The sequence below is a fragment of the Vipera berus genome (assembly GCF_964194415.1).
Source record: "Vipera berus genome assembly, contig: HAP1_SCAFFOLD_80, whole genome shotgun sequence".
Lineage (NCBI taxonomy): Eukaryota > Metazoa > Chordata > Lepidosauria > Squamata > Viperidae > Vipera > Vipera berus.
In genome coordinates this window covers 42,864-69,779 of record NW_027673619.1, presented here as the reverse complement: position 1 = coordinate 69,779, position 26,916 = coordinate 42,864, and the positions used below count along the sequence as shown (strand labels likewise).

The window sequence follows — 26,916 nt, the reverse complement described above, 5'->3', positions numbered from 1 at the left end:
GACAGTTGCAGCGTCCTGGGGGGGGGGGTTCATGTGATGCCCTTCTGCAACCTTCTGACAAGCAAAGTCAATGGGGGAAGCCAGTTTCACTTAAGAACCGTATTGCTAACTTGACAGCTTCAGTGATGCACTTAATAACTGTGGCAAAAAACGTTGCAAAAGGGGGCCGAAACTCACTTAACAATTGTGCTTAGCAACCTAAATTTCAGGTTGTAAGGCGAGGATTATCCATTACCAAATTTTTGGGATGTTGGGATGTTGTGCTTTCATTTGGCATCCATTCCCTCCTGGCCTTTGGAAAACAGGCAATCCTCAATTTATAACCATAATTTGGATCACGGCTCCACAATGCTTCCATTGCTAAGCCAGCTGGTTGTTAAGCGAGTCATCCCGATTTTATGAACTTTTTTTTCCCCACGGCTGTTAAGCGACTCACTGCAGTTACAGCCGTCATTAAGCGTATCCAGTGTCCCCCATTGACTGTGCTTGTGAGGAGACCCTTGGGAAGCTCGCCCATGGGGATCACGTGATCAGTTGTCAAAAAATGCGTGTCGGTTGCCACGCCCCCCCAAATCTTGATCACGTGACCACAGGGAGGCCGTTGTAAGTTGTTGCACTTGTAAGTCCGGTCGAACCCTTTTTGTGACCGTTTTCGCAGCCGTCGTTATGCAAATTCCACTTTCCCAGGAATGGACAAAACGAGGTTACAAATCATGATCCCATAACCGCAGGGAGCTGCAGCCAATCCTAAATGTGAACCGGGTGCCAAATTGTGATCACGCAATCACGCAGATTGTGCGACAGTTGTAAGTGCGAGTTTCCCGAGGCTGTCGTAACTTCAAGCAGATGGTGGAAAAAAAACAGTCATAAGTCAAGGACTACCTGTAGGGTGATGACATCACAGCTATGACTATGAGATCACTTGACTATGAGCCAGCCGTGTGCAGCAGCAGCCAAAAAAGCTAACACAATCCTGGGTTGTATAAGCAGAGGCATAGAATCAAGATCACACGAAGTATTAGTACCGCTTTATAAAACCTTAGTAAGACCACACCTGGAATACTGCGGCCAATTTTGGTCACTATATCAGAAAAAAAAGATGTTGAGAGTTTGGGAAAAATTCAGAGAAGAGCAACTACGTAAGATGATCCAAGGCCTGGAGACCAAAACATACGAAGAATGGCTGCGAAACCTGGGTTTGGCTAGTCTAAAGAAAAATAGAAATAGGGCAGACATGATAGCAGTGTTTCAATATCTGAGGGGCTGCCACAAAGAAGAGGGGGTCACATTATTCTCCAAAGCATCAGAAGGCAGGACAAGAAACAACAGTTGGAAACTGATTGAAGAGAGAAGCACCCTGGAATTAAGGAGAAACTTCCTGACAGTGAGGACAATCAACCAGTGGAACAGCTTGCCACCAGATATCGTGGGCGCTCCATCACTGGAGATTTTTAAGAGGAGACTGGACATTCACCTGTCTGAAATGGTTTAGGTTCTCCTGCTTGAAATCCATTCCGCCCACCCCCCCACCAAAAAAATCAGAAGTTAAGCGAAGAATGCAAATTGTTCATCATTGTCTGAAAGACGTTGGAATGATGAGCAGAAAGTCCACGTGATTGTGGGTGGACATCAGTGTGTGTGTGTGTGTTTGTGTGTGTGTGTGTGTGTGAGAGAGAGAGAGAGAGAGAGAGAGAGAGAGAGAGAGAGAGAATGAGAGAGAGAAACTATAACACATAAATAAAATAAAATTCCCCATCCGTACGAGCTAAGTGTGGGAATTGCCTGCTTTTAAAAGGCCTGCTCTTACATATGCAAATCTTTAATTAAACACACTCATAAAACGATAATGAGCCCTTCGTTTAATTAAATGGGGTGACTCATTTCATTAATTTTTAGCAAATCACAAAGCCGCTTTGCATTCGAAAGCAGCAAGAGGAAAAGTCCAAAGGGGAATTGACTCTCTTCTCTGAGATGCTTTAGATGTCTCTCTACATTCAGAGGCCCCATGTTGTCTTCAAGGGCTGCCCATTGTCCATGTCCGGGTAGTCCTCAACTTACGACCACCATTCAGCCCAAAATTTCTGTGGCTAAGCGAGACAGTGCTTGAGTTTTGCCCCATTTTACAACCTTTCTTGCCACACTGGTTAAGTCAATCAATGCAGCTCTTCAGTTCGTGACAGTTGTTAAGTGAATCGGTCTTCCCCATTGGCTTTGCTTGTCAGAAGGTCACAAAAGGGGATCGCTGAGGAGAGTCGTGGTGGCGTAGTGGTTGCAATGCGGTACTGCAGGCTACCTCTGCTGACTGCCGGCTGCCATCAGTTTGGCAGTTCGATCCTGACCGGCTCACGGTTGACTCAGCCTTCCATCTTTCAGAGGTTGGCAAAATAAGGACAAGGAAGGAAGGAAGGAAGGAAGGAAGGAAGGAAGGAAGGAAGGAAGGAAGGAAGGAAGGAAGGAAGGAAGGAAGGAAGGAAGGAAGGAAGGAAGGAAGGAAGGAAGGACCCTGGTGGCACAGTGGTTAGAAGGTAGCATTGCAGGCTGACTCTGCCGACTACCAGGAATTCGATCCTGACCGGCTCACGGTTGACTCAGCCTTCCATCGTTCCGAGGTCAGTAAAATGAGGACCCAGAAGAAGGAAGGAAGGAAGGAAGGAAGGAAGGAAGGAAGGAAGGAAGGAAGGAAGGAAGGAAGGGCCCTGGTTGCGCAGTGGTTAGAAGGCAACATTGCAGGCTGATTCTGCCGACTGCCAGCAATTCGATCCTGACTGGCTCAAGGTTGACTCAGCCTTCCGTCCTTCCGAGGTCGGCAAAATGAGGACCCGGATTGTTGGGGGCAAGAGGCTGACCCTGTAAACCACTCAGAGAGGGCTGTAAAGCACTGTTAAGCGGTATATAAGTCTAGAACACTATTGCTATCGCTATCTGAATTGTGATCACACGACCATGGAAATGCTGCAACAGTTCTAAGTGTGAAAAAAGGTCGTAATTCAGTGCCGTTGTAACTTTAAATGGTCACTAAACAGTTGTAAGTCGAGGACCACCTGTAGTTGAGTTGATTTGATTTTTCCCTCTCTCTCTCTCTCTCTCTCTCTCTCTCTCTCTCTCTCTCTCTCTCTCTCTTTCTCTCTCCCCCTCCCCCACATTTGGAAATTATACCTGCTTTTATTTCTGGCTTGTGTCACCCTCTTCACACAGCTGTCCAACTCCTGGATGCAACGGATCAGGACATATTCGAGGAAAGTACGCGAGACACAGGAGGTAAGTTTTCTTGTCCGTTGGAAGCTCTAACTCCATCACCCCCACTCTCACCTTCATTGGATTCAGACATTTCAGCAAGGAAGCTCAGTTCACCAAACCATCTTCTGAAATGGTGGCCAATTTTCCAGGGGAAATATCTGTCCCTTTCAAGAGCATTTTAAAGCACCACCATTCTGGCCAACACAAGCTTATTATCAGTCAGGTGGGGGTAGTGATTAAGGAGCTGGTCTAGAAACCCGGAGACTGTGAGTTCTAGTCCTACCTTAGGTGTGAAAGTCAGTTTGATGACTGTGGGCCAATCACCAGGAGACTGTGAGTTCTAGTCCCGCCTTAGGCATGTAAGTCAGGTTGGTGACTTTGGGCCAGTCACCAGGAGGCCGTGAGTTCTAGTCCCACCGTAGGTGTGAAAGTCAGTTTGATGACTGTGGGCCAATCACCAGGAGACTGTGAGTTCTAGTCCCGCCTTAGGCATGTAAGTCAGGTTGGTGACTTTGGGCCAATCACCAGGAGACCGTGAGTTCTAGTCCCACCGTAGGTGTGAAAGTCAGTTTGATGACTGTGGGCCAATCACCAGGTGAGCGTGAGTTCTAGTCCTCCCTTAGGCATGAATGCCAGCTGGTTGACTTAGGGCCAATCATTGGGTGACTGGAATTCCAGTCCTGCCTTAGGCATGAATGCCAGCTTGGTGAGTTTTGGCCAAACACCAGGTGATCATGAGTTCTAGTCCCACCTCAGGCCTGAAAGGTGGCTGGGTGACGTTGGGTCAGTCACCAGGAGATGATGAATTGTAGTTCTGCCTTATAACTCATAATGATGGCAGCAGCAAAAGGGAGCGTCTTTGAATACCTGTTTTAGTAATAAGAGCGCCTTTGATTGATGCTTCTTTGAAGTAAGGAAGCAAGAATCTGGATTCTATTAAGAACCGATTCAAGTGGGTCAGAGATGAGAACTGCCCAGAAAGTTGAACTATAATAACCTGAGAAGGTTTTATAACAGAGCCTTGGTGGAGCAGTGGGCTAATGCCTCCTTAAGTAACACCAGCTGCCTGCAATTAGTGCAGGTTCGCATCCCACCAGGCTCAAGGTTGACTCAGCCTTCCATCCTTCCGAGGTAGGTAAAATGAGGACCCAGATTGTTGGGTGGCAATTAAGCTGACTTTGTAATAATGCCGCTTGGGGTGTGTGTGAAAGCCCTAAGAAGCAGGCATATACATAGAATGAAGGCTACTGCTAAGCTTGTAAGCTGCCCTGAGTCTTCGGAGAAGGGCAGGATATAAATGGAATTAAAATAAAAAAATAAATAAAACATGGAAAACACAACCCCTTGAATATTCAATTGGTCATTAACCAGATCATGCTAAGAATATTATGGGCTGATGTGAACATGCTATTTGTATACAATTCTGAGCTTCCATCAAATTAAAAGCAATAGGAAATGGACTTCTGGTTCTGTAGACACCTGCAACTACCACACTGTGTTGAGATCCTTCTCTTGTGCTCTCTCTCTCTCTCTCTCTCTCTCTCTCTCTCTCTCTCTCTCTCTCTCTCTCTCTCTCTGTCTCTCTCTCTCTCTCTGTCTCTCTCTCTCTCTGTGTCTCTCTCTCTGTCTCTCTCTCTCTCTCTGTCTCTCTCTCTCTCTCTCTGTCTCTCTCTCTCTCTCTGTCTCTCTCTCTCTCTCTCTCTATCTCTCTCTCTATCTCTCTCTCTCTCAATCTCTCTCTCTCTCTCTCTCTCTCTCTCAATCTCCTTCTCTTTTTTCTTTCTTTTTCTCTCACTTCCTCTCTCTGTTTCTATTTCTGTTTCTCCATCTCTTTCCCTCTTCTTTCTCTTTCTTTTTGCCTTTTTCTTTCTTTCTCTTTCTCTTCCTCTCTTTCTGTTCCTGCTTATCTCTTTCTCTGCTTCCTGTTTCTATTTCCATTTTTCTCTCTCTCTCTCTTCCTCTTTCTTTCTCTCCCCCTTTTTTCTTTCTCTTCTTTGTTTCTTTCTTTTTCTTTCTCTTCCTCTCTTTCTGTTTCTGTTTATCTCTCTTTCTTCTTCTTTCTTCCTCTCCCACTCTCTTTTTTGCTCTTTTTGTTTTTCTCTCTCTTTCTATTCCTCTCTTTTTTGTTTCTCTCTCTTTCTCTGTTTCTGATTCTCTCTCTTCCCCTTTTTCTTTCTCTTTTTCTCTCTCCTCTTCCTCTCTTTCTGTTTCTTTGTTTCTCTCTCTCTCTCTCTCTTCCTCTTCCTTCCTCTCCCACTTTCTCTTCTTTCTGTTTTCTCTCTCTCTTTCTCTCTTTTTATTCCTCTTTCTGTTTCTCTTTCTCTCTCTCTCTCTCTCTGTCCCTTCCTCTCTCTTTCTCATTCTGTTTCTTTCTGTTCCCCTTATTCTTTCTCTTTTCGTTCTCTTTCTCTCTCTCTCTTCCTGTCTCTCTGTGTCTGTTTCTATTTCTCTCTCTTCCTCTTCCTTTCTCTCCCACTTTTTGTTTCGCTTTCTCTTCTCTTTCTTTTTCTTTCTTTTTCTTTCTTTCTCTTTCTCTTCCTCTCTTTCTGTTTCTGTTTCTCTCTTCCTCTTCCTTCCTGTCCCACTTTCTCTTTCTCTTATTTGTTTTCTCTCTCTCTCTCTCTCTATTCCTCTCTTTCCCTTCCTCCCTCTTTCTGTTTCTCTTTCTCTTTCCCTTATTCTTCCCCCCCTCTCTCTCCCTCTTCCTCTCTTCTCTCTGTCTTTCTCCTAGTTTACAAAGCTGCCCGCTGGCGAAGAAGAGGAAACTTCAGCACGTAGAAGCAGAACATCTGGCAGCCAAGAGAAAATCTCATCCCTTGAAGCTCAGCCTTGACGAAGACTATAATGTCGACAGCGATGTGAGTGAAGAAGCCGAAGCCAAGTTGGACTCTGTGACGGACGATTCAGAGGGGACCCTGGAGGAGGAGGAGGAGGAGGACGACGACGACGAAGGAGAAGCCCTTGCACAAAAGGAAGCGTCCAGCAGCCCTCCCTCGGAAGAAGGTGTGGGGTTGCTTCTGATAATGCCAACAGTGTACAGGTAGACTTATGACCAAAATTGGGACAAGAATTTCCATTGATAAGTAAGGCGGTTGTTAAGTGAGTCACGGGACCAGAATTTCCATTGCTGAGGGAGGCGGTTGTTAAGTGACTTGTGCCTCATTTGTTGACCTTAACAACCGTTATTAAATGAATCATTGCAGTTGTAAAAGTGACTGTCAGAGCGTGCACAGTCTTATTGCACTGAGATAACCCAGAGTAAACACAGTAAACAGTGGTTTGTATTAAATGGTGTTTTATCTTACACTATCTACAATATCATACACCAGGAACAATACACATACACGACTAATACAGCAGGATCCAACAAACTACAATTACAGTAAGAAACGGAAGAGAGAGAACACAGCAGCAGAGCCTTCCTTTTATACAAAGGCTCCTAAAGAGACACAGACCCTGCTGGCTGTTAAAGGGACACAGACCCTGCTGAGTCATTTCTATCATTCCATCTTACATCTTTCATTACATAAGCTGGTTAGCTGTTAAATCAATACCTTGATAGAATCGCCTGGTTATTAAGCAAATCCCACTTCCCCTATTGACATGGCTTGTCAGAAGCTGGTAAGGAAGGCTTCAAATGGGGAATCACATGACTCCAGGACATTGCAAATGTCATAAGAACGTGCTCGTTGCCAAGTGCCTGAATTTTGATCCCATGACCATGGGGAATGCTGCAATGGTCATGAGTGTGAGGACCAGTCATAAGTTACTTTTTCAGTGCCATTCAGTTACTAAATGAAGGGTTGTTAAGTTCAAGCAGCAAAGGTTGGGGACCACTGCTGTGAATAATATATCCATAAGTTCTTCACCCAGAAAATTAAGAAAGGAGCTACATTTTGAGGGGTCCTTGGTGCCCTCAGAGCTGGGTTATTTTCTTGCAGACGTTTCACAACCCAACTACGTAACATCATCAGTGCTAGTAAGGAATGGGCTTTGCTTTCAATTTATATTCTAGCTAGCAGATTGTGCCATCACTGTTGGTGGGAGTGGTCTTGGAGGTTCTTTAGTTGGGCTCCTAGACCACTCCCACCAACACTAATAGGGCAAGCCACTAGAATGTAATATGAGACCAAGCCCTCCCCCCTTCTAGCACTGATGATGTTACCTAGCTGGGTCAGGAAACGTCTGCAAGAAAACCACCAACCTCAGAGTGCATCTAGGACACTCCAGTATCTCCCTCGACTTGCAGTGCAAAAGCCTCAGACACCACATAATAAAGTAGGGACATTCCCCTCCCCCCCCCAAGGTTGGCTACTACAATTTGAAGAACTTCTCTTTCCAATCTAGGCCAAAGAACGGAAGGAACTCTCGTGTCTGAACGGAAAGTGTCGGAAAGTGAAGGCGAAGTCTCCAGCAGCGGGGGAAACACCATGCATCTACTCTGTGAAGAAGCAACGGAAGAAGAGGAGGAGGAGGAGGAGGAAGAGGAGGAGGAGGAAGAGGAGGAAGCAGTGGAGGAGGAATGCGAGAAGGAGATCCTCATCCACCCAGAAGATGCAGAAGAAGTCATTGAGGTCACCAGCGAGCGCAGCAGTGATTTGTGCCTGGAACATCGGGAGGATGAGGCAAGTTGTGAGGACTCGTTCAAACTGCAAAAGGAGGAGGAGGAGGAAGAAGAGGAAGAGGAGGATGATGAAGAAGAAGAAGACCATGAAGAAGAGGAGGAGGAGGAAGAGGAGGAGGAGGAGGAGGAGGAAGAAGAAGAATACGAAGAGGAGGAAGAAGAAGGGGAAGCGATGGCTGAGGTAATCTGTCAAGAAGCTCCTCACATTTCTCAGGATAGCCCCCAAGCCAACTGTGAAAGACCGATGGTCAACCCCAAGCCGGAATATTCTGTCATTGTGGAGGTGAGGTCAGACGATGAAAAGGACGACGATTCCCACTCCCAAAAGTCCACGGTGACCGATGAATCCGAGATGTATGACATGATGACGCGGGGAAATCTGGGCCTGTTGGAGCAGGCCATCGCCCTGAAAGCTGAACAGGTCAAGGTGGTGAGGGAGCCCGGCCAGCAGGTGACCGGAGAGCACGCGAAACATTTCCAAGCAGAGGAGAAGCAGAACAAGACCTTGGACTCCATCAGGAAGAACTATTACAGCAAAGGTAAGGAGAGATGGCTCGGCACAATGCCTCAGGGGTTAAAGACGCTGAGCTTGTCAGCTGCAAAGCTGACAGCCTGGGTTGGAGACCCAGCACCACAAGATGGGGCGAGCTCCGGTTCTTGCCTCAGCTCCTGTGCACCTAGCAGTTAGAAAGCGTGCAAATGTCTATGGTGATTCTCAGTCATCCAGGTCATAGTTGTCCCAAGGATGCTTTTTTCAGGAGGCAATTGGACTTTCTTGTGTTCCTTTGAAGACATTTCACTTCTCATCCAAGAAGCTTCTTCAGCTCTGACTGGCCATCTATTTCAAAATTGAACAGCGCTCTCTCAACAGAGGGGGAGAGATACGACACCATCTATCTCCAGTCTACAACACCGTCCTTTCAGTAGTTCCAAGAAGGCTCCACACCCATTTGCACCACTCAGGTGACCCTGATGACATAGATCCAGGTGGCCTCAATGACTCTCCAAAAGAAGGCAAATGACCAGCTGTCTGCAAGGAGTATAAGTCCTTCCATTCCCCACCATCCCGTCAGAGCTGAAGAATCTTCTTGGATGAGAAGCGAAACGTCTTCAAAGGAAAACAAGAAAGTCCAGTTGCCTCATGAAGGAAATCGCACGATCCCGTTGTAAATATGAAAACAGTTGCGAAACATCTGAATTTTGATCATGTGACCCTGGGGACGCTGCTACGGTTGTAAATGTGAAAACTGGTCATAAGTCACTTTTTTGGGTCCCGTTGTAACTTCGAAGGGTCACTAAATGAACTGTTGTAAGTCGAGGACTAACTCTGTAACCTCCCAATGTTGCAGTTACCTTTGGCAAAAGCTGGTTTTAAGAAAGGAGTGGATCAAGAACGTAGCTCTAAAGACAGATGTCGGATTCAATACCGGGCTTCCGATAAGGAGTAAGTCTCCAGATGCAAGGGTAGGCCACCTTGGCTCTTTTATGACTCATGGACTTCAACTCCCAGAATTCCTGAGCCAGCATGGCTCAGCTTGGAAACGTCTCCATTTCTCCTCAGCATGGATGGCTGAGGAATTCTGGGAGTTGAAGTCCACGAGTCATAAAAGAGCCAAGGTGGCCTACCCCTGCTCCAGAGGGAGCTTCTTACTTATTATACAGGTAGTCCTTGACTTACGACCCCAACTGTGCTGAAAATTTATGTTGCTAAGTGAAACATTTGTTAAGTGAGTTTTGCCCCGTCTTACAACTTTTCTTGCCACAGTTGTTAAAATGAATCGTTGCAGTTGTTAAGTTAGTAACATAGTTGTTAAGTAAACCTGGCTTCCCCCTTGAATTTGCTTGTCAGGAGGTCGCAAAATGGCCCCCCGGGATATTGCAACTGTCGCAAAAAGGAACTTATCGCCAAGCGTCTGAATTTTGATCACGTGACCATGGGGACATTGCAACGGTTGTGTGAAAAATGGTCATAAGTCTTTTTTTTCCACTGCTGTTGTAACCTTGAACGGTCACTAAATGACGCGTTGTAAGTCGAGGACTGCCTGAACCTTGTTTCCACAGGGTACCTTTGCTCATCCCTGTCAGAGATGGAACCTGGAATTAAATAGACATTTGAGTTACTAAACTGAGGCAACTTCTGCAGTTCTGATGACGGCGGGGTTCCAGTTCAACCGGATGAAGTGGGCACACTTATAGAGCTTTGAAGGGACATTTCTCTTCCAATGCTGCTTTGAACACAAAAGGGAAGGAAATGCTCCTTCGAGAAAAGAGGAAAGGGCTTGGGTGGCTTCGTTTTGCACGGCTTCTTGGGGAACCTTTGAGAATCGGGAAAGGTTTCGGGAAGGGGAGGAAGCCGTCATGAAAAGTCTCCCAGCCAGGCAATTTGTATCATCGCTGACATCTGGATGAGGCAAATAAGGTGATTTTCCACCCCGTTGTGTGTCTTGCTGAGGCAAAACATTGTTCCCTTGGGAAGGCTAGCAGGTGATCAGAATGTTGATCTGATCTGGACATCTCTTTCTTTCTTTCTTTCTTTCTTTCTTTCTTTCTTTCTTTCTTTCTTTCTTTCTTTCTTTCTTTCTTTCTTTCTTTCTCGCTCTTCCTTCTTTCCCTTCCTTTTTCTTCTTTTTCTTCCTTCCTCTTTCTTTCTCTCTTTCTTTCTCTTCCTTCCTTTCCTTCTCTCTCTCTTCCTTCATTTCTTCCTTCCTTCCTTTTTCTTTTTTCTTTCTCTTTCTCTCTCTCTTCCTTTCTCTTTCTTTCTTTCTCCTTCCTTCCTTCCTTCCTTCCTTCCTTTCTCACTCCCTCCCTCCCTCCCTCCCTCCCTCCTTCCCTTCCTCTCTCTCTCTCTTCCTTCCTTCATTTATATCCCACCTTTATTATTTTTACAAATAGCTCAAGGCAGGCAAACATATCCAGCACACTTTCCTTCTCCCCATAACTATAATAAGCCTGTGAGGTGGGTTGGGTTGAGAGAGAGGGCCTGGGCCAAAGTCGCCCAGCTGGCTAGCGCGGGACTAGAGCTCCCCGCCTCCTGGTGAATGGCCTAAAGTCACCCAGCCGCCTTCATGCCTAAGGGACTAGAACTCACCATCTCCTGGTGATTGGTCCAAAGTCATCTGGCTGACTTGCATGTCTCAGGCAATTTACTAGAATTCACCGTCACCTGCTTTCTAGCCTGGTACCATAGCCAATAGATTAAACTGGCTTTATCTCTCTTTCTCTTTCGTTTTCGTTTAGGGAAAACAAAAATGGTTCCACATGCCTGAACATGTTTCTTGGAGAAATCCTACTCAACCAAACCCTTTTTTTCAAAAATATATTTTATTAATTTTTTACAATAACAATCTTTAGTGCTTTGTGAGCAGTGTGTTGTCTGGGTTCACGCATTTAAAACAATCAATGATAAATTAATTTCTACAATTAATCAGTACATTGGTAATATATTTCTTCTGATCCTCTCTTCTTCCTGTAATATTCTCCTTTTGTCTACATTAAACAAATATAATTCTTAATGTTTTCAGTACAAACCAAGTTGAATGTAAACATTTTTAGTATTTATGCACACAATAATAACATCAACATATAACATGTTTTTAATCAGCTTATTTCCACTGTATTTGTAAAAACCACCTCGTGAAATCATTATATGTCCTGTTTTCAAGATTCTTATTGAAGCTTAGTTTCCCCTCACCAACCAAATCTTATTTTAAGCTTGTTTATGCACCCTCTTCATTCGTTTTTTAGATTCTTCAAGACCCGAGAAGCGTGAAATCAAATGTCCCACTCCAGGTTGTGATGGCACCGGCCACGTCACAGGACTCTATCCTCACCATCGTAGTTTGTCTGGCTGCCCGCACAAAGACAGGATTCCTCCTGAGAGTAAGTGCCTCTTAAAATTCACTACATTGCTGTAACAGTTAGGGCAATTCTTATAAAACAGCTGATGAACCATCATCCGTGTAGTGGCCAAGTACTTTTGCCACAGTTCTTAAGCGAATTGCTGCAGTCCTTAAGTGAATGACACGTCGTTAAGTGGACCTGCTTCCCCTATTGACTTTGCTCATTGAAAGTCGGTTGGGAAGGCCACAAAAAGAGATCACATCACCCTGTTGTTGTTGTTTTTAATTGCAAAGTCGTGTCCGACCCATCGCGACCCCATGGACAATGTTCCTCCAGGCCTTCCTGTCCTCTGCCGTCTTCTGGAGTCCATTTAAGCTCACGCCTTCTGCTTCAGTGACTCCATCCAACCACATCATTCTCTGTCATCCCCTTCTTCTCTTGCCCTCAATCTTTCCCAGCATTAGGCTCTTCTCCAGTGAGTCCTTCCTTCTCATTAGGTGGCCAAAGTATTTGAGTTTCCGCTTCAGGATCTGGCCTTCTAAAGAGCAGTCAGGCTTGATCTCCTCTAGGACTGACCAGTTTGATCGCCTTGCAGTCCAAGGGACTCGCAGGAGTCTTCTCCAGCACCATAGTTCAAAGGCCTCAATTCTTTGGCGCTCAGCCTTTCTTACAGTCCAGCTTTCACAGCCATACATTGCAACTGGGAAGACCATAGCCTTGGCTATACGCACTTTTGTTGGCAGGGTGACGTCTCTGCTTCTTTAGTGTGCTGTCTAGATTTGCCATGGCTTTCCTCCCCAGGAGCAAGCGTCTTTTAATTTCTTGGCTACAGTCCCCATCTGCGGTGATCTTGGAGCCCAGGAAAATAAAATCTGTCACTACACATCACCCTGGGACACTGCAAATGTTATAAGTAACGTATTTCCCTGAAAATAAGACCAGGTCTTATATTACCTTTTGCGCCAAAACACGCATTAGGGCTTATTTTACAGTTAGGGCTTATATTTGGGAAAATATGGTACTAAATGCGTCCATCTGGCTGACAAACTTAACTGGGGCTTATTTTTGGGGTAGGGCTTATATTACGAGCATCCTGAAAAATCACGCTAGGGCTTCTTTTCATGGTTAAGTCTTATTTTCGGGAAAACATTGTACATGCCAATTGTCAAGCACCTGAATTCTGGTCATGTGACTGTGAGGAATGCTACAACGGTCGTAAGCACGAGGACCAACTGTGAGTCACTTTTTTTCCCAGTGTAAGTGGAGGAGCACTTGTAATTTTCTTTTCTTTCACGTTTATCCTCAAAGAAGATTGTGAAATTAAAATGTATACCGGCAGTCCTCGACTTAGGACCACAGATGAACCCAAAATTTCTGTTGCTAAGTAAAGCCAATGAATTTTGCCCCATTTTATGACCTTTTTGGCCACAAATGTTAAGTGAATCAGTGCAGTTGTTAAGTTCGTGACATAAATCTGGCTTCCCCTTTGACTTTGTTCATCAGAAGGTGGCAAAAGATGATCACATGACTCCAGGACACGGTAACCGTCATAATCCCTCATGTGCCAATTGCTGAGCATCCAAAATTTGATCACGTGACCTTGAGGATGCTGCGATGGTCATAAAGTGTGAAAAATATAAGTCACTTTTTTCAGTGGTATTGTAATTTCAAATGGTCACTAAATTAATGGTTGTAAGTAGAGGATTACCTACACTAGTTGGATATAATGTGAGACTACTCCAGGCCCATTTCCAGAAAATTGTGGATTTTCCTCATGAAGAATGAGGAAAACCTGAGGCTGATTATGGAGCTTGGATGAAGAATCCTTTAGCAAAAGTGCCTGGGGTAGCCTAATTTATTTATTTTATTTATTATTTTAATTTATTACAGCTCAACTGGGATAAATCAGCAACTTTATCTGCATCGGTGCCCATGGAATGCAGTAAAAAAAAAGAAAGAAAAGAAAAAAGAAAAGTGATATTGTTCTTTTTCTCAACATGTTTGGAGAGAAAATTGAATAGGCCCGGTGCTGAGGGGTTTTAAATTTTAATAAGACAGTGTGATGTGGTGGAGTTTCATTTACTTTTTCCCCAAAGGGGAAATATTTGCTATTTCTGACTCTGAAATAATTTCTTTTATAATCCTCACTCAAGAAAGAAGGTGTGAGCTTATGAAAAATAACAATAAAAAAAACCCCAATCTGTCTTATCAGTTCATTTCAAAGGCTGAAGACCCACCCCCACCCACCCCCAAAAAACACCCTAAGAGAAAGGAACATTGGTCGTTTATTTCCTCATGGGTAAATGAAAAACAAAAATAAGTGCAAGTGCTGTTCTTCTGAAAGATATTTTTCTTTACATTCAAGGTTTTTTTTCGTAAAAGTCAATGAGGTTAAACCATATATGTTTCTTTTGAAGAATCAGAGGTTTGAGAAATATACATGGAAACCCAATCCCTTGAAACAGAGAACAGATCTGACTTCACTGCAGGAAGCAGACTGGATGATCTGTTAGTCTGCCTGTCTATCATCTCATCTATCTGGGTCTCTCATATCTTATCTATCCTTTTATCATCTACCATCTACCTCATCTATCTGTCTATCTGTTGGTCTGTCTGTCTATCTATCTACCGTCTCATCTATCTATGTCTCTCATCTATCTCATCTATCTTTTTATCATCTATCTATCTATCTATCATCTTATCATCTCATCTTTTTATCATTTATCTATCTTTTTATCATCTATCTCAACTATCTGTCTGTCGTATCATCTCACCTATCTACATTTGTTATCTATGTCTGTCTGTCTATCTATCTATCATCTCTTCTATCTATGTCTCTTTATCTCATTATCATTTTAACGTCTATATGTGTCTTCCTGTCTATCATCTCATCTATCTATGTCTCTCATATCTTATCTATCCTTTTATCATCTATCATCTACCTGATCTATCTGTCTATCTGTTGGTCTGTCTGTCTATCTATCTACCGTCTCATCTATCTATGTCTCTCATCTATCTCATCTATCTTTTTATCATCTATCTATCTATCTATCTATCTATCTATCTATCTATCCATCCATCTTATCATCTCATCTTTTTATCATCTATCATCTCATCTTTTTATCATCTATCTATGTATCTATCTTTTTATCATCTATCTTATCTATCTGTCTGTGTATCATCTCACCTATCTATGTCTCTTATCTATATCATTTATCTGTCTATCTATCATCTCTTCTATCTAGGTTTCTTTATCATTATCTTTTTAACATCTACATCTGTCTGCCTGTCTGTCATCTCATCTGTCTATGTCTCTTATATCTATCCTTTTATCATCTATCATCTACCTGATCTATCTGTCTATCTGTTGGTTTATCTGTCTTATCTATCTACCATCTCATCTATGTCTCTCATCTATCTATCTATCTATCTATCTATCTATCTATCTATCTATCTATCTATCTCTATCATCTCTTCTATCTATGTCTCTCATTTATCTCATCTATTTTTTTTAACATCTATTATCTACAGCAGAGGTCTCCAACCCATCCGTGCTCACAGCTTCCAAATCATTGTGCGCACGTGTGTGCATGCAAACGGGGCCACGTGCACTGGTGTGGCATTAGCGGCCCCGTTCGTGCATGCAGCATGTGCTGGTGCCGTGTGCATGTGCAAATGGCCGTGCACCCCCGACGGCAGCTAGCAGCCCCACCCGCGCATGTGTGAAAGGTCCCTATATCATTTCAGCCAAATAGCTGTCTAACAAACCCTTTCTGGCTACTAGTTATGACTTTCTTTGTTTCTAGATATTCACAGATCTGTTTTTTTTTTATTATTATGTTTGATTAGGGTCTCCTGCTTGAGCAGGGGGTGGGACTAGAAGACCTCCAGGGTCCCTGCCAAGTCTGTTACTTCTCCTTTTATTATTACTATTATTGCTTTCTCACCTTTCTTCTCATTTTCTTTTTAATTCTCAAGTTCTGGCCATGCACGAGAATGTATTAAAATGCCCAACACCTGGATGCACCGGACAGGGCCATGTAAATAGCAACCGTAATACTCACCGAAGGTAGGTGATTTTTCCACTGTATCCTAGATATTTGAAATAATAATGGGTCAGGAAGCTGTTTGTTTAGCAAATATGATTAGCTGATTGGGACAGCAATTGAACTGAAAGAGAGAGAACTTAGAAAAGGGCTGAAAACACGAGTGGCATGAGAAACTGTCTTGCATTTTTCTCTCGTCCACGATGCCTTCATTTGCACACACACACAAAAAAGAATTTTCTCTGGAAATGAGGAAAAAAGAAACTTTTCGGAAGGTCTCATAGATAAATGTTTGATATTCTCGCACCTATGTGATGACAAAACAATGAAGGAAGTCCATATGCATGTTGTGGTTTTCACCATAGGTAATCCTGGATTTATGAGCTCAGCTGTGCCCAACATTTGCGTTGTTAAGCAAGGCATTGGTGGGGTGAAGGTCGTTCCATTTTTATGACCTTTCTTTGCCACCGTTGCTAACCGAACCACTGCATTTGTGAAGTGAATCGTGCAGTCTTTTAAGCAAATGGGGCTTCCCTCATTGACCTTGCTTGTAAGAAGACGGCTGGGAAGGTTTCACATAACCCTGGGACCCCTGTCATAAATATATGCCAGTTGCCAAGCCCCCCAAATTTTAATCACGTGACTGTGGGGATCTTACAACAGTCATAAATGTGAAAATGGGTCATGAGTCACTTTTTTCAGTCCTGTTGGAACAATCCCTAAACAAATAGTTGTAAGTCGAGGACTACCTAAATTTAATCTCCCCCATAGCCTCCCTGGCTGTTTATGCTTCCATTCAGTTTTAAGGCAAGATAATTGCCGTTACAGGGAATTACAGGAATTACCGTAATTACAACCAATGGCGAGAACCAGAATTTCCCTTGCTAAGCATGGGGTGATGGTTAAATGAGTCACGCTCCTTTTTACAACCTTTTTTGCCATGTTTGTTAAGTGAATCACAGTCATTAAGTGAATAAGCTCCCCCCATTGCAGGGGAAGGCAACTATGGCCCCTTTGTGACCTGTGGACTTCAACTCCCAGAATTCCTGAGCCAGCCATTGGGAGGAAGTGGGCAACTATGGCCGCTTTGCGACCTGTGGACTTCAACTCCCAGAATTCCTGAGCCAGCCATTGGGAGGAAGTGGGCAACTATGGCCCCTGTGTGACCTGTGGACTTCAACTCCCAGAATTCCTCAGCCACCAGGAATTCTGAGAGTTGAAGTCCACAGGTCGTAAAGGGGTCAATGCTGCCCACTTCCACCCAATTGACTTTGCTTGTCAGAATTCAGTTGGGAAAGGTCGCAAATGACGATCACATGACTCCGGGATGCTAAAACTGTTGTAAATAAATGCTGGCCCACATTTTGATCATGTGACCGGGGTGTGTGTGTGCTGCAAAAGTACAAGGTCTGGCTAGTTTTTGCAGTACCACTATAAGTTCCAATGGTCACTAAACAAATGGTTGTAAGTCAAGGACTACCTGTACTCCTATAGTACAGGTAATCCTTGACTTACGTCACAATTTATGAGCCTTGGTGGAGCAGTGGGCTAATGCCTCCTTAAGTAACACCAGCTGCCTGCAATTAGTGCAGGTTCGCATCCCACCAGGCTCAAGGTTGACTCAGCCTTCCATCCTTCCCAGGTAGGTAAAATGAGGACCCAGATTGTTGGGGGCAATAAGCTGACTTTATTAATGCCACATGGGGGGGCGAAGGCCCTAATAAGCAGGCATATACATAGAATGAAGGCTACTGCTAAGTTTGTAAGCCGCCCTGAGTCTTCGGAGAAGGGCGGGATATAAATGGAATTAAAAAAAAAAATTAGCGCCAAATTTCTGCTGCTAAGTGAGATATTTGTTAAGTGAACTTTATCCCATTTTACAGCAGTAAATCACTGCAGCTGTTAAGTTAGTAACATGGTTGTTAAGTGAATCTGATTTTGCTTGTCAGAAGGTCACAAAAGGGGATCACGTGACCCCGGGACCATGCATCCGTCATAAGTATGAGTCAGTTGCCAAGCGTCTGAATTTTGAATATGTTACTATGGGGATGCTGCAATGGTCATAACTGTGAAAATTGGTCGTAAGTCACTTTTTTCAGTGATGTTGTAACTTCGAACAGTCACTAAATGAACTATTGTAAGTTGAGGACTACCCTGTACTGCTTTTTTAGAAGCAGGGATTATGTCACCACTAAGAAAGTACCTGGGGAATTGTCAAAAAAAATATGTCAACATTGTCCTTTCTTTGAGGTGATTAAATTTTCTGCCTGATTTCTGCGCTCAACAGTGCAAGCATTCTATGCTGGGTTAATTCTTGACTAGGATTGTTTTTTTCCCCCCACAATATATCTCGAAGGATTTACAATGTTGTTGATATTCTTGCGTGAGCCTTTTTTTTCTTGGCAGAATATTTTGAAATCTCCAGGGCGCTGCACACCTTCTTATAACGATTCTATTTTATTTTATTGTGTTTATTTTATTTAATCCCTGCATTCCTCTTCCCTGTTATTTTTTTCTTCTGCTTCTTCCTTGCTTTCTTCCAATAGTTTATCTGGCTGTCCCATTGCAGCTGCTGAAAAATTAGCCAAAACTCACGAGAAGCAACAGCCTCCATCCAGCGACCCTTCAAAAAATCACTCGAATTCAGATCGGATCCTCAGGTAATCCAGCCAAATGGAGCTAACCTCTGTTTCTCCTTCTCCTCTCAAAAAGCCAGTTACACTTTAGGGAATGTGTGCCCTAGCCTGGCCATTTTAAGACCTGTGGACTTCAACCCCCAGAATTCCCCAGCCAAGCTATGCCAAGGTTGGGCACACCTGATTTAGGGAAATGGCAGGATCCCTCCCAGCCACTAATCCATCTCTGACTGTCAAATAAATAACGATTAAAAAAATGTAATATTCCCAGTCAGGGCACACTGAATCTGGAAGGTCTTCTGTAGCGTCCATTAATTCTGAGCTGACAGGCCAAAAACGGTTTTTAACAGTGTCCCAAGCCACGTCTTACTGTGTACACAGCAATGCAGATGGCCCAACAATCACACTGATTATGTTGACATTATGAAGATGGAAAGGACAGAAAGTTTTCCCCCCCCCCGCGCCGCCGTCCCATTTTTCATTTTCTGTGGTGTGTTAACATTTCTCCACAGCTGGGTGGACTGGATGTGGGCGCTAGTTAATTATTCGATGGTTTAATAAACTGGCTCTCCGCACTTCTCATGATTTGCTGATTAGAGACTGCATCCATGTGCCATCTGAGGTAGCTGCTGCAGGGCCAAATTGCAAAGGAAGTGCCAAGGTTTTGATTTCAAAAATCGCTTTACTTAGAACTACCGAACTACCAGCACCATTGATTAAGATCTCTGCCTCTCAGGCTAAACCCTATGATTAACAATTAAGGGAACGAGGTATCTCTAGTCCGGGGGTCTTCAAACTTCGCCCTTTTTATGACTTGCGGACTTCAACTCCCAGAATTCCTGAGCCAGCCATTGGGAGGAAGTGGGCAACTATGGCCCCTTTGCGACCTGTGGACTTCAACTCCCAGAATTCCTGAGCCACCATGGAACTCCTTTTTACAACCTTTTTTTGGCCATGTTTGTTAAGTGAATTACACAGTCGTTAAGTAAATAAGTTTCCCCCATTGCAGGGGAGGGCAACTATGGCCCCTTTGCGACCTGTGGACTTCAACTCCCAGAATTCCTGAACCAGCCATTGGGAGGAAGTGGGCAACTATGGCTATGCTGACTAGGAATTCTGGGAGTTGAAGTCCACGAGTCATAAAAGAGCCAAGCTTGCCTACCCCTGGACTAGTCACTAGAAGACTTACAAGGTCCCTCCCAACTGTATTATTCTGTTATCTTCTGTTATCTGATTATGTTAAAAGCTGGAATGATAATTTTAAAAAGTTCAATAACAGAGCATTAATTTTCAGGGTTGAGGGAAATAAAAACTGAAGTCTGAAGTCCAGGAGCCAGTAAGTGAATTGAGCAAGTATTCTTGCTAAAAACAGGTTGCCTAGAAGTGGAACTTCCAACTTTGTCACTTCTTCAGATCAAAAGCACAGAGCCAGAAATAAATCAGAACAAATCAAATTAAAGCTTCCAAAAGCAGACAAAGTCATAAAATCCAATAATGCCTGAGCTGTTTGTGGATTGGTGTAAACCCTTTCATTCTATTGAATTAAGTCTGTAGTATAGGATTTTACTATTGCTCTCTAAAGACACTACGTTTTCTATCAGACATGAAAATTGGTAACACTTAGAATCATTCATTGTTTCCTAAAAGCATATTTATAATCTCTTCCATTTTGCTATATACCTTTCCCTTTTATACTTCATACTATGTGTTTCTAAATGGATTCTGTTCCAGGAAAAAAAAAATTTGAACACAAACAGTATCTATAGCCTCAACTCCCAATTGCTCAGAAAATAATTCCAAATGATTCTTTCTTCATATTATAATAAAATACTGTGATTGGATTTGATTGGATTTGATCTTTCCTATGTTTGTAAAATAGTAGAGTAACAGAGTGAGCCCCTGTTACTCGTCCCAGCTTCTGCCAACCTAGCAGTTCGAAAGCACGTAAAAATGCAAGTAGAAAAATAGGGACCACTACGGTGGGAAGGTAACAGCGTTCTGTGTGCCTTTGGCGTCCAGTCATGCTGGCCACATGACCACGGAGACGTCCTCGGACAAGCACTGGCTCTCTTCGGGTTTGAAACGGAGATGAGCACCAGCCCCTACAGTCGGAAACGACTAGCACGCATGTGCGGGGGAACCTTTACCTTTACCTTTTACGTTTATGTTTGTCTTTAATGGATGAATACGAGGTATCCTTGGTGCTTTCTGAGTTTGGCTGTTTTCTTGCAGACGCTTCATTACCAAACTAGGTAACATCATTGGTGCTAAAAGGGATGAGATTTGCTCTCTGTTTATACAGTATATAAGGCCCTTCTAGCACTGATGATGTTACCTAGTTTGGTAATGAAGCATCTGCAAGAAAATAACCAAGCTCAGAGAGCACCAAGGACCCAACAGTCCTCCTCCTCCTCCTCCTCCTCCTCCTCCTCCTCCTCCTCCTCCTCCTCTTCCTCCTCCTTTTCCCTCCTCCTCCTCCTCTCCATAAACCTCACTTCCTTCTACCACTGATGATGTTACCTAGTTTGGTAATGAAGCGTCTGCAAGAAAACAACCAAGCTCAGAGAGCACCAAGGACCCAACAGTCGTCCTCCTCCTCCTCCTCCTCCTCCTCCCCCTCTTTTCCTCCCCCTCTTCTCCACAAACCTCATTCCCTTCTAGCACTGATGACACTGCCTAGTTGGGTAATGAAACGTCTGCAAGAAAACCACCAAGCCCAGAGAGCGCCAAAGACCCCTCATTTCAACCCTGAGCTGCAAATGTTCTCCTCTGTCGGAAAGATGACTGTATATTTCCTGACAGGGACCCTTATAGCCAAGTTGTTTCTCACACGTTCGCCCAGAATCGTGAACCTCTTACCAAAGTCCCCTCTTTTCCTTTCTCTTTACTTCAGGCCTATGTGTTTTGTGAAGCAACTCGAGGTGCCTCAGTATGGAAATTACAGGCCCAACATGGTTCCTTCCACGCCAAGGGCCAACTTGGCCAAGGAGCTGGAGAAGTACTCCAAAGTCACCTTCGATTATGCAAGTTTTGACGCTCAGGTTTTTGGCAAACGCATGCTTGCCCCAAAGATTCAGTCTAGTGAAACCTCACCTAAAGCCTTTAAATGTAAGTTGCGTCTGGTCATGGACGGCCATTGGGAAAATGGATTTATGGCGGGGGCGGGGGGTTGTGGTTATTTATTTGTGGTCCAGCCAATTGGACCAATATAGACCAGCTGACTTTCTTGTGTAAGGCGGGACTAGAACTCACAGTCCCCTAGTGATTAGTCCAAAGTCACCCAAACAACTTTCTTGCCGAAGGTGGGACTGGAACTCACCGTCTCCTTGTGATTGGCCCAAAGTCACCCAGCCGACTTTTTTGTCTAAGGTGGGACTAAAATTCACAGTCCCCTAGTGATTGGCCCAAAGTCACCCAGCCAACTTTCTTGTCTAACGCGGGACTAGAACTCACAGTCCCCTAGTGATTGGCCCAAAGTCACCCAGCCAACTTTCTTGTCTAAGGTGGGACTAAAATTCACAGTCCCCTAGTGATTGGCCCAAAGTCACCTAGCCAACTTTCTTGTCTAAGGCGAGACTAGAACTCACAGTCCCCTAGTGATTGGCCCAAAGTCACCCAGCCGACTTTCATGCCTAAGGAGGGACTAGAACCCACGGTCCGCTGATGATTGGCCCAAAGTCACCCAGCTGACTTTCATGGCTAAGGCAGGATTAGAACTCACAGTTTCCCACTTTCTGGCCTGGGTGCCTTAACCACTAAACCAAACTGGGTTCTTGCTGTCGGAGTATTAGAGGAAGGAGTTTTTCCATGTGTTGAATTCCTGCAGGAAAGACAAGGGAGCAAGAAATAAACAAATGGCTGAAGCCATCCACACCTTTCTGCCTCTCTTGCTCCCTTTTTACAGGCAAACCTTTTCCAAAGGTTTCCACTTCCCCCAGCCACAGCCCTTCCAGCAGTTACGTGAAGAACGCTTCGTCTTCGTCCACAGGCTTCGACTACTCCCATGACGCCGAAGCCGCCCACATGGCTGCCACCGCCATTTTGAACCTCTCCACCCGCTGCTGGGAAATGCCTGAAAACCTCAGCACCAAGCAGCAAGATCTCTCCGGCAAGGTGAGCAGGCGAGAGCGAACAGCCCCATGGAAGCGTGACAAGGAGTCCTGGACTTACCTCAGTGCATTGAGGGACCGTTCCAAGCTACAACGCCTGTGAACAAAGTGACTTAACGACCGCCTTTCACACAGTCACTGCAGCGATCAAGAATAGAATAGAATAGAATAGAATAGAATAGAATAGAATAGAATAGAATAGAATAGAATAGAATAGAATAGAATAGAATAGAATAGAATAGAATAGAATAGAATAGAATAGAATGGAATGGAATGGAATGGAATGGAATGGAATGGAATGGAATGGAATGGAATGGAATGGAATGGAATGGAATGGAATGGAATGGAATAGAATGGAACAACCTGCCTCCAGAAGCTGTGAATGCTCCAACACTGGAAGTTTTTAAGAAGAGACTGGACAGCCATTTGCCTGAAATGGTATAGGGTTTCCTGCCTGAGCAGGGGGTTGGACTAGGATGACCTCCAAGGTCCCTTCCAACTGATGATGATGATAATGATGATGATGATGATGATGATGATGAATAGAATAGAAAATAGAATAGAATAGAATAGAATAGAATAGAATAGAATAGAATAGAATAGAATAGAATAGAATAGAATAGAATAGAATAGAATAGAATAGAATAGAATAGAATAGAATAAATATGGAATGGAATAGAATCGAATAGAATGGAATAGAATAGAATAGAAAATGGAATGGAATAGAATAGAATAGAACAGAATATGGAATGGAATGGAATGGAATAGAATAGAATATGGAATGGAATGGAATGGAATGGAATGGAATGGAATAGAATAGAATAGAATAGAATAGAATAGAATAGAATAGAATAGAATAGAATAGAATAGAATAGAATAGAATAGAATAGAATAGAATAGAATAGAATAGAATAGAATAGAGAGTTGGAAGGGACTTTGGAGGTCATCTAGTCCAACCCCCTGCTCGTGGAGGAAACTCTATATCCTTTCAGGCAAATGACTGTCCAATCTCTTCTTTAAAAAGTTCCAGTGTTGAAGCACTGACAACTTCTGGAGGCAGGTTGTTCCACTGGTTATTTATTCTAACTGTCAGGAAATTTCTTCTTAGTTCTCAGGAAATTTCTTCTTAGTTCTCAGGAAATTTCTTCTTAGTTCTCAGGAAATTTCTTCTTAGTTCTCAGGAAATTTCTTCTTAGTTCTCAGGAAATTTCTTCAAAGCAAAAGTGAGATGCTTGGCAAGTGACTCACATTTATGACAGTTGCACTGTCCCGGGGGGAGGGGGGGTCATCTGATCCCTTTTTGTGACCGTCTGACAAGCCAACTCAACGGGATTCACTTAACAACTGTGCTACTAACTTAACAACTGAGGCTTACTCAACTGGCAAGAAATTCAAATTAACAAAGGTCCCACTTAGCAACAGAAATTCTGGGCTCAATTGTGATCATGAGGACTACCTGTATTTATTTATTTATTTATTTGTTTGTTTGTTTGTTTGTTTGTTTGTTTGTTTGTTTAATTTGTATGCCACCCTCACTGATACAGCAATGCTGGGCAGCTGGCAATATAAAAATGTAAGCTGTGAATCATAATAAGGGTCTTAGCCCGGCGTGCCCTTCGCTAAATAGGATACAAGCCAGACGGTTAGATTAATACCTTTTTATTTGTGCATAAGTGATCTTTACAATGCATAATTTGTTGTCGCGTGGTAGCCCCTGGGCAGCGTGCGATGCCCGCTTGCAGATCTCGGAAGCTACGTTCTACTGCTTCCGAAATGTTTTTGATGTATGGCAGGGCGCGCCATGTGTTCGGTCTTGTACCTCGTTTATTCCTTTCTCTCCCCACCATGTTGTGCATTACCTAGTTTGGTAATGAGATATCTGCAAGAAAAACAACCAAACTCAGAGAGCACCAAGCACGCCACAGATAATTCCGGTGTAAGACAGTTAGGTCCACCCCCAACAGGAGGGTGTCCAGAAAAACAGCCGGTTTTGAGTTTGCAGGATTGAAAGAAGACCTCGTAAATGAGCTGTCAAAACTTTCCACCTTTCAGCCCACGGACATTGAAGTGGATGAAAACGGGACTCTGGACTTAAGCATGAACAAGCATCGCAAACGCGAAAGCAACTTCCCCAGCAGCAGCAGCTGCAGCAGTAGCCCCAGCATCAAATACCCCGACGTGTCCCAACGCCAAAACTGCACCAGTGCCACCTCGCCCCAGTCCAGCCACACCTCTCGCCAGGATGAGTGGGACGGGCCCATTGACTACACCAAACCAAACCGACAGCGAGAAGAGGAACTGGAGGAGGTAAACTGGAGGAGGAGTTGCAAGGCTCCTCGGATGTTGCTTACCTTTCTTAGGGTGGGGAGAAGACTCAGCCCTGAACCCTGAGTAAGCTGTGGGGAGGGGAGACAGGAGGAAGAGAGGGGTTGGGCAGGGGAGCAAGCATCTCAAAAGGGACCCCCGTTCAGGGGTAGGCAACCTTGGCTCTTTTATGACTCGTGGGACTTCAACTCCCAGAATTCCTGAGTCAGCCAGGCTGAGGGGAAAGGGAGAGGTTTCCAAGCTGAGCCATGCTGGCTCAGGAATTCTGGGAGTTGAAGTCCACGAGTCATAAAAGAGCCAAGGTTGACTACACCTGGCTTAGGCCTAGGCCGCTTTATGACTTGTGGACTTCAACTCCCAGAATTCCTGTGCCAGCCATGCTGAGGGGAAAGGGAGAGGTTTCCAAGCTGAGCCATGCTGGCTCAGGAATTCTGGGAGTTGAAGTCCACAAGTCATAAAAGAGCCAAGGTTGACTACTCCTGCCCTTGTTTCTTGGACTGTAAAGGTGAGGGCGGGGGAAGATCTATTTTGAGACTAGCAAGGTCGATGTCAACCCTTTGATGTAGGATCCAATCTGGGTCGGGTCACCGGGACCGAAGGTTTCGTCTGCTGAGCTTTCGGATTCATGCTAGATCCCATCTTCAGGGAACTTCTCACTAGCTAGACAGAAGTTCCCTGAAGATGGGCTCCAGCCCAAATCCAAAAGCTCAGAAGGTGGAAACCTCTGGTCCCGGTGACCAACCCAGATTGGATCCTACACAGTGGTGGAATTCCAATGCCTGAACAACAACCGGTTCTCTTATTCGATCCAGGCCTGGGCCCCTGAGGCCTAGAATGGACTTCCTGAAGTGGCATCCATGCATTTCCGATGGGCCATTCTAGGCCTCAGAGGCCTCCGAGGCCTAGAATGCACTTCCGGAAGTGGCATCCACACACTTCCGGTGGGCCATTTTAGTCCTAGGAGGCCACCGAGGCCTAGAACAGACTTCCTGAAGTGGCATCCATGCATTTCCAATGGGCCATTCTAGGCCTCCGAGGCCTAGAACGGACTTCCTGAAGTGGCATCCACGCACTTCCGGCGGTCCATTCTAGGCCTGGAAGGCCTCCAGGCCTCCAAGGCCTAGACTAGACTTCTGGAAGCCAGCTGGTTCTTTGAGTACAGCAAAAATTTAGCTACCTGTTCTACCAAATTGGTGCAAACTGGCTGAATCCCACCACTGAACCTACAACACTATCCACGTATATTCGCCTTCACTCGTCAGCCATTTGAGTTGGTCCAGACAAGAAGCACCAACCATGATTACAGATAATCCTCAAAAATGGGTCTACATCCTGTGATCAGCTGACACAGATTACCTAAGCACAGAATCAGTTAAGAACAGATGTGTTTAATTAATTACATCCCACCTTTATTATTTTTAACCAATAACTCAAGGCAGTGAACATATCTAATACTCCTTCTTCCTGCTATTTTCCCCACAACAACAACCCTGTGAGGTGGCTTAGGCTGAGATAGGTAACTAAACTAAGGGTTGTTAAGTCGAGGGCTATCTGTATAGAAAGCCAGGTGTTGACTCAGTCCCAGATGTCTTAATGGGCGTCTCAAGGTTCTTTGCTATGTTCTGGGATATTTTTCTTCCCGGTTTTGCTTGGGATTTCCTTGCAAACTTTCATTCTGCTTAACTTTCTCAAGATTAGCCAAGTGCTGTCTGCTGGGACTTATACCAGTTGTGCCAGTACCGCAATCTAAAGACACAACATACACGCTAACATAATGTCAATTCCTGTTCACTTGTATCCTTGAAAATGCAAGCAGTTTTTCAAAGAATGGGGCTTTTCTGCCCATTGGAAGAAAAAGGTCATTTAACATTTATAAGCAATAATGTACAACAATACAGCGGAGACCTTTGGATTAAGCATTGCACTCCAGATGGAAACCTTTCTTTAATATCAGAAAACAATTGAATGTGCTTTGCAACGGTCGATCAATACCATCCTTAGCTGTACACTCCAACGTACAACGTTACCTTTATTAACGTCTTGGAAATTATATTTAACCTTGATATAAATTGTTATCTTTGAAGGTTTAAATTGCCTTA

The 26,916-nt window shown here is 44.1% G+C and overlaps 1 protein-coding gene across 1 annotated transcript in view; it reads left to right on the top strand.

Moving 5' to 3' along the window:
• The window catches only part of MYT1 (myelin transcription factor 1), a gene marked incomplete at both ends in the record, with an annotated part of 78,864 nt that overhangs the window by 9,812 nt on the left and 42,136 nt on the right, over positions 1-26,916 (top strand). The window contains 9 exons of the mRNA XM_081346828.1: positions 3,196-3,258; positions 5,969-6,240; positions 7,585-8,400; positions 11,606-11,740; positions 15,680-15,770; positions 18,294-18,407; positions 21,277-21,491; positions 22,288-22,496; positions 24,545-24,799. Of these exons, the coding sequence (XP_081202954.1) occupies positions 3,196-3,258; positions 5,969-6,240; positions 7,585-8,400; positions 11,606-11,740; positions 15,680-15,770; positions 18,294-18,407; positions 21,277-21,491; positions 22,288-22,496; positions 24,545-24,799 (2,170 nt within the window). The remainder of the gene's footprint in view (positions 1-3,195; positions 3,259-5,968; positions 6,241-7,584; positions 8,401-11,605; positions 11,741-15,679; positions 15,771-18,293; positions 18,408-21,276; positions 21,492-22,287; positions 22,497-24,544; positions 24,800-26,916) is intronic.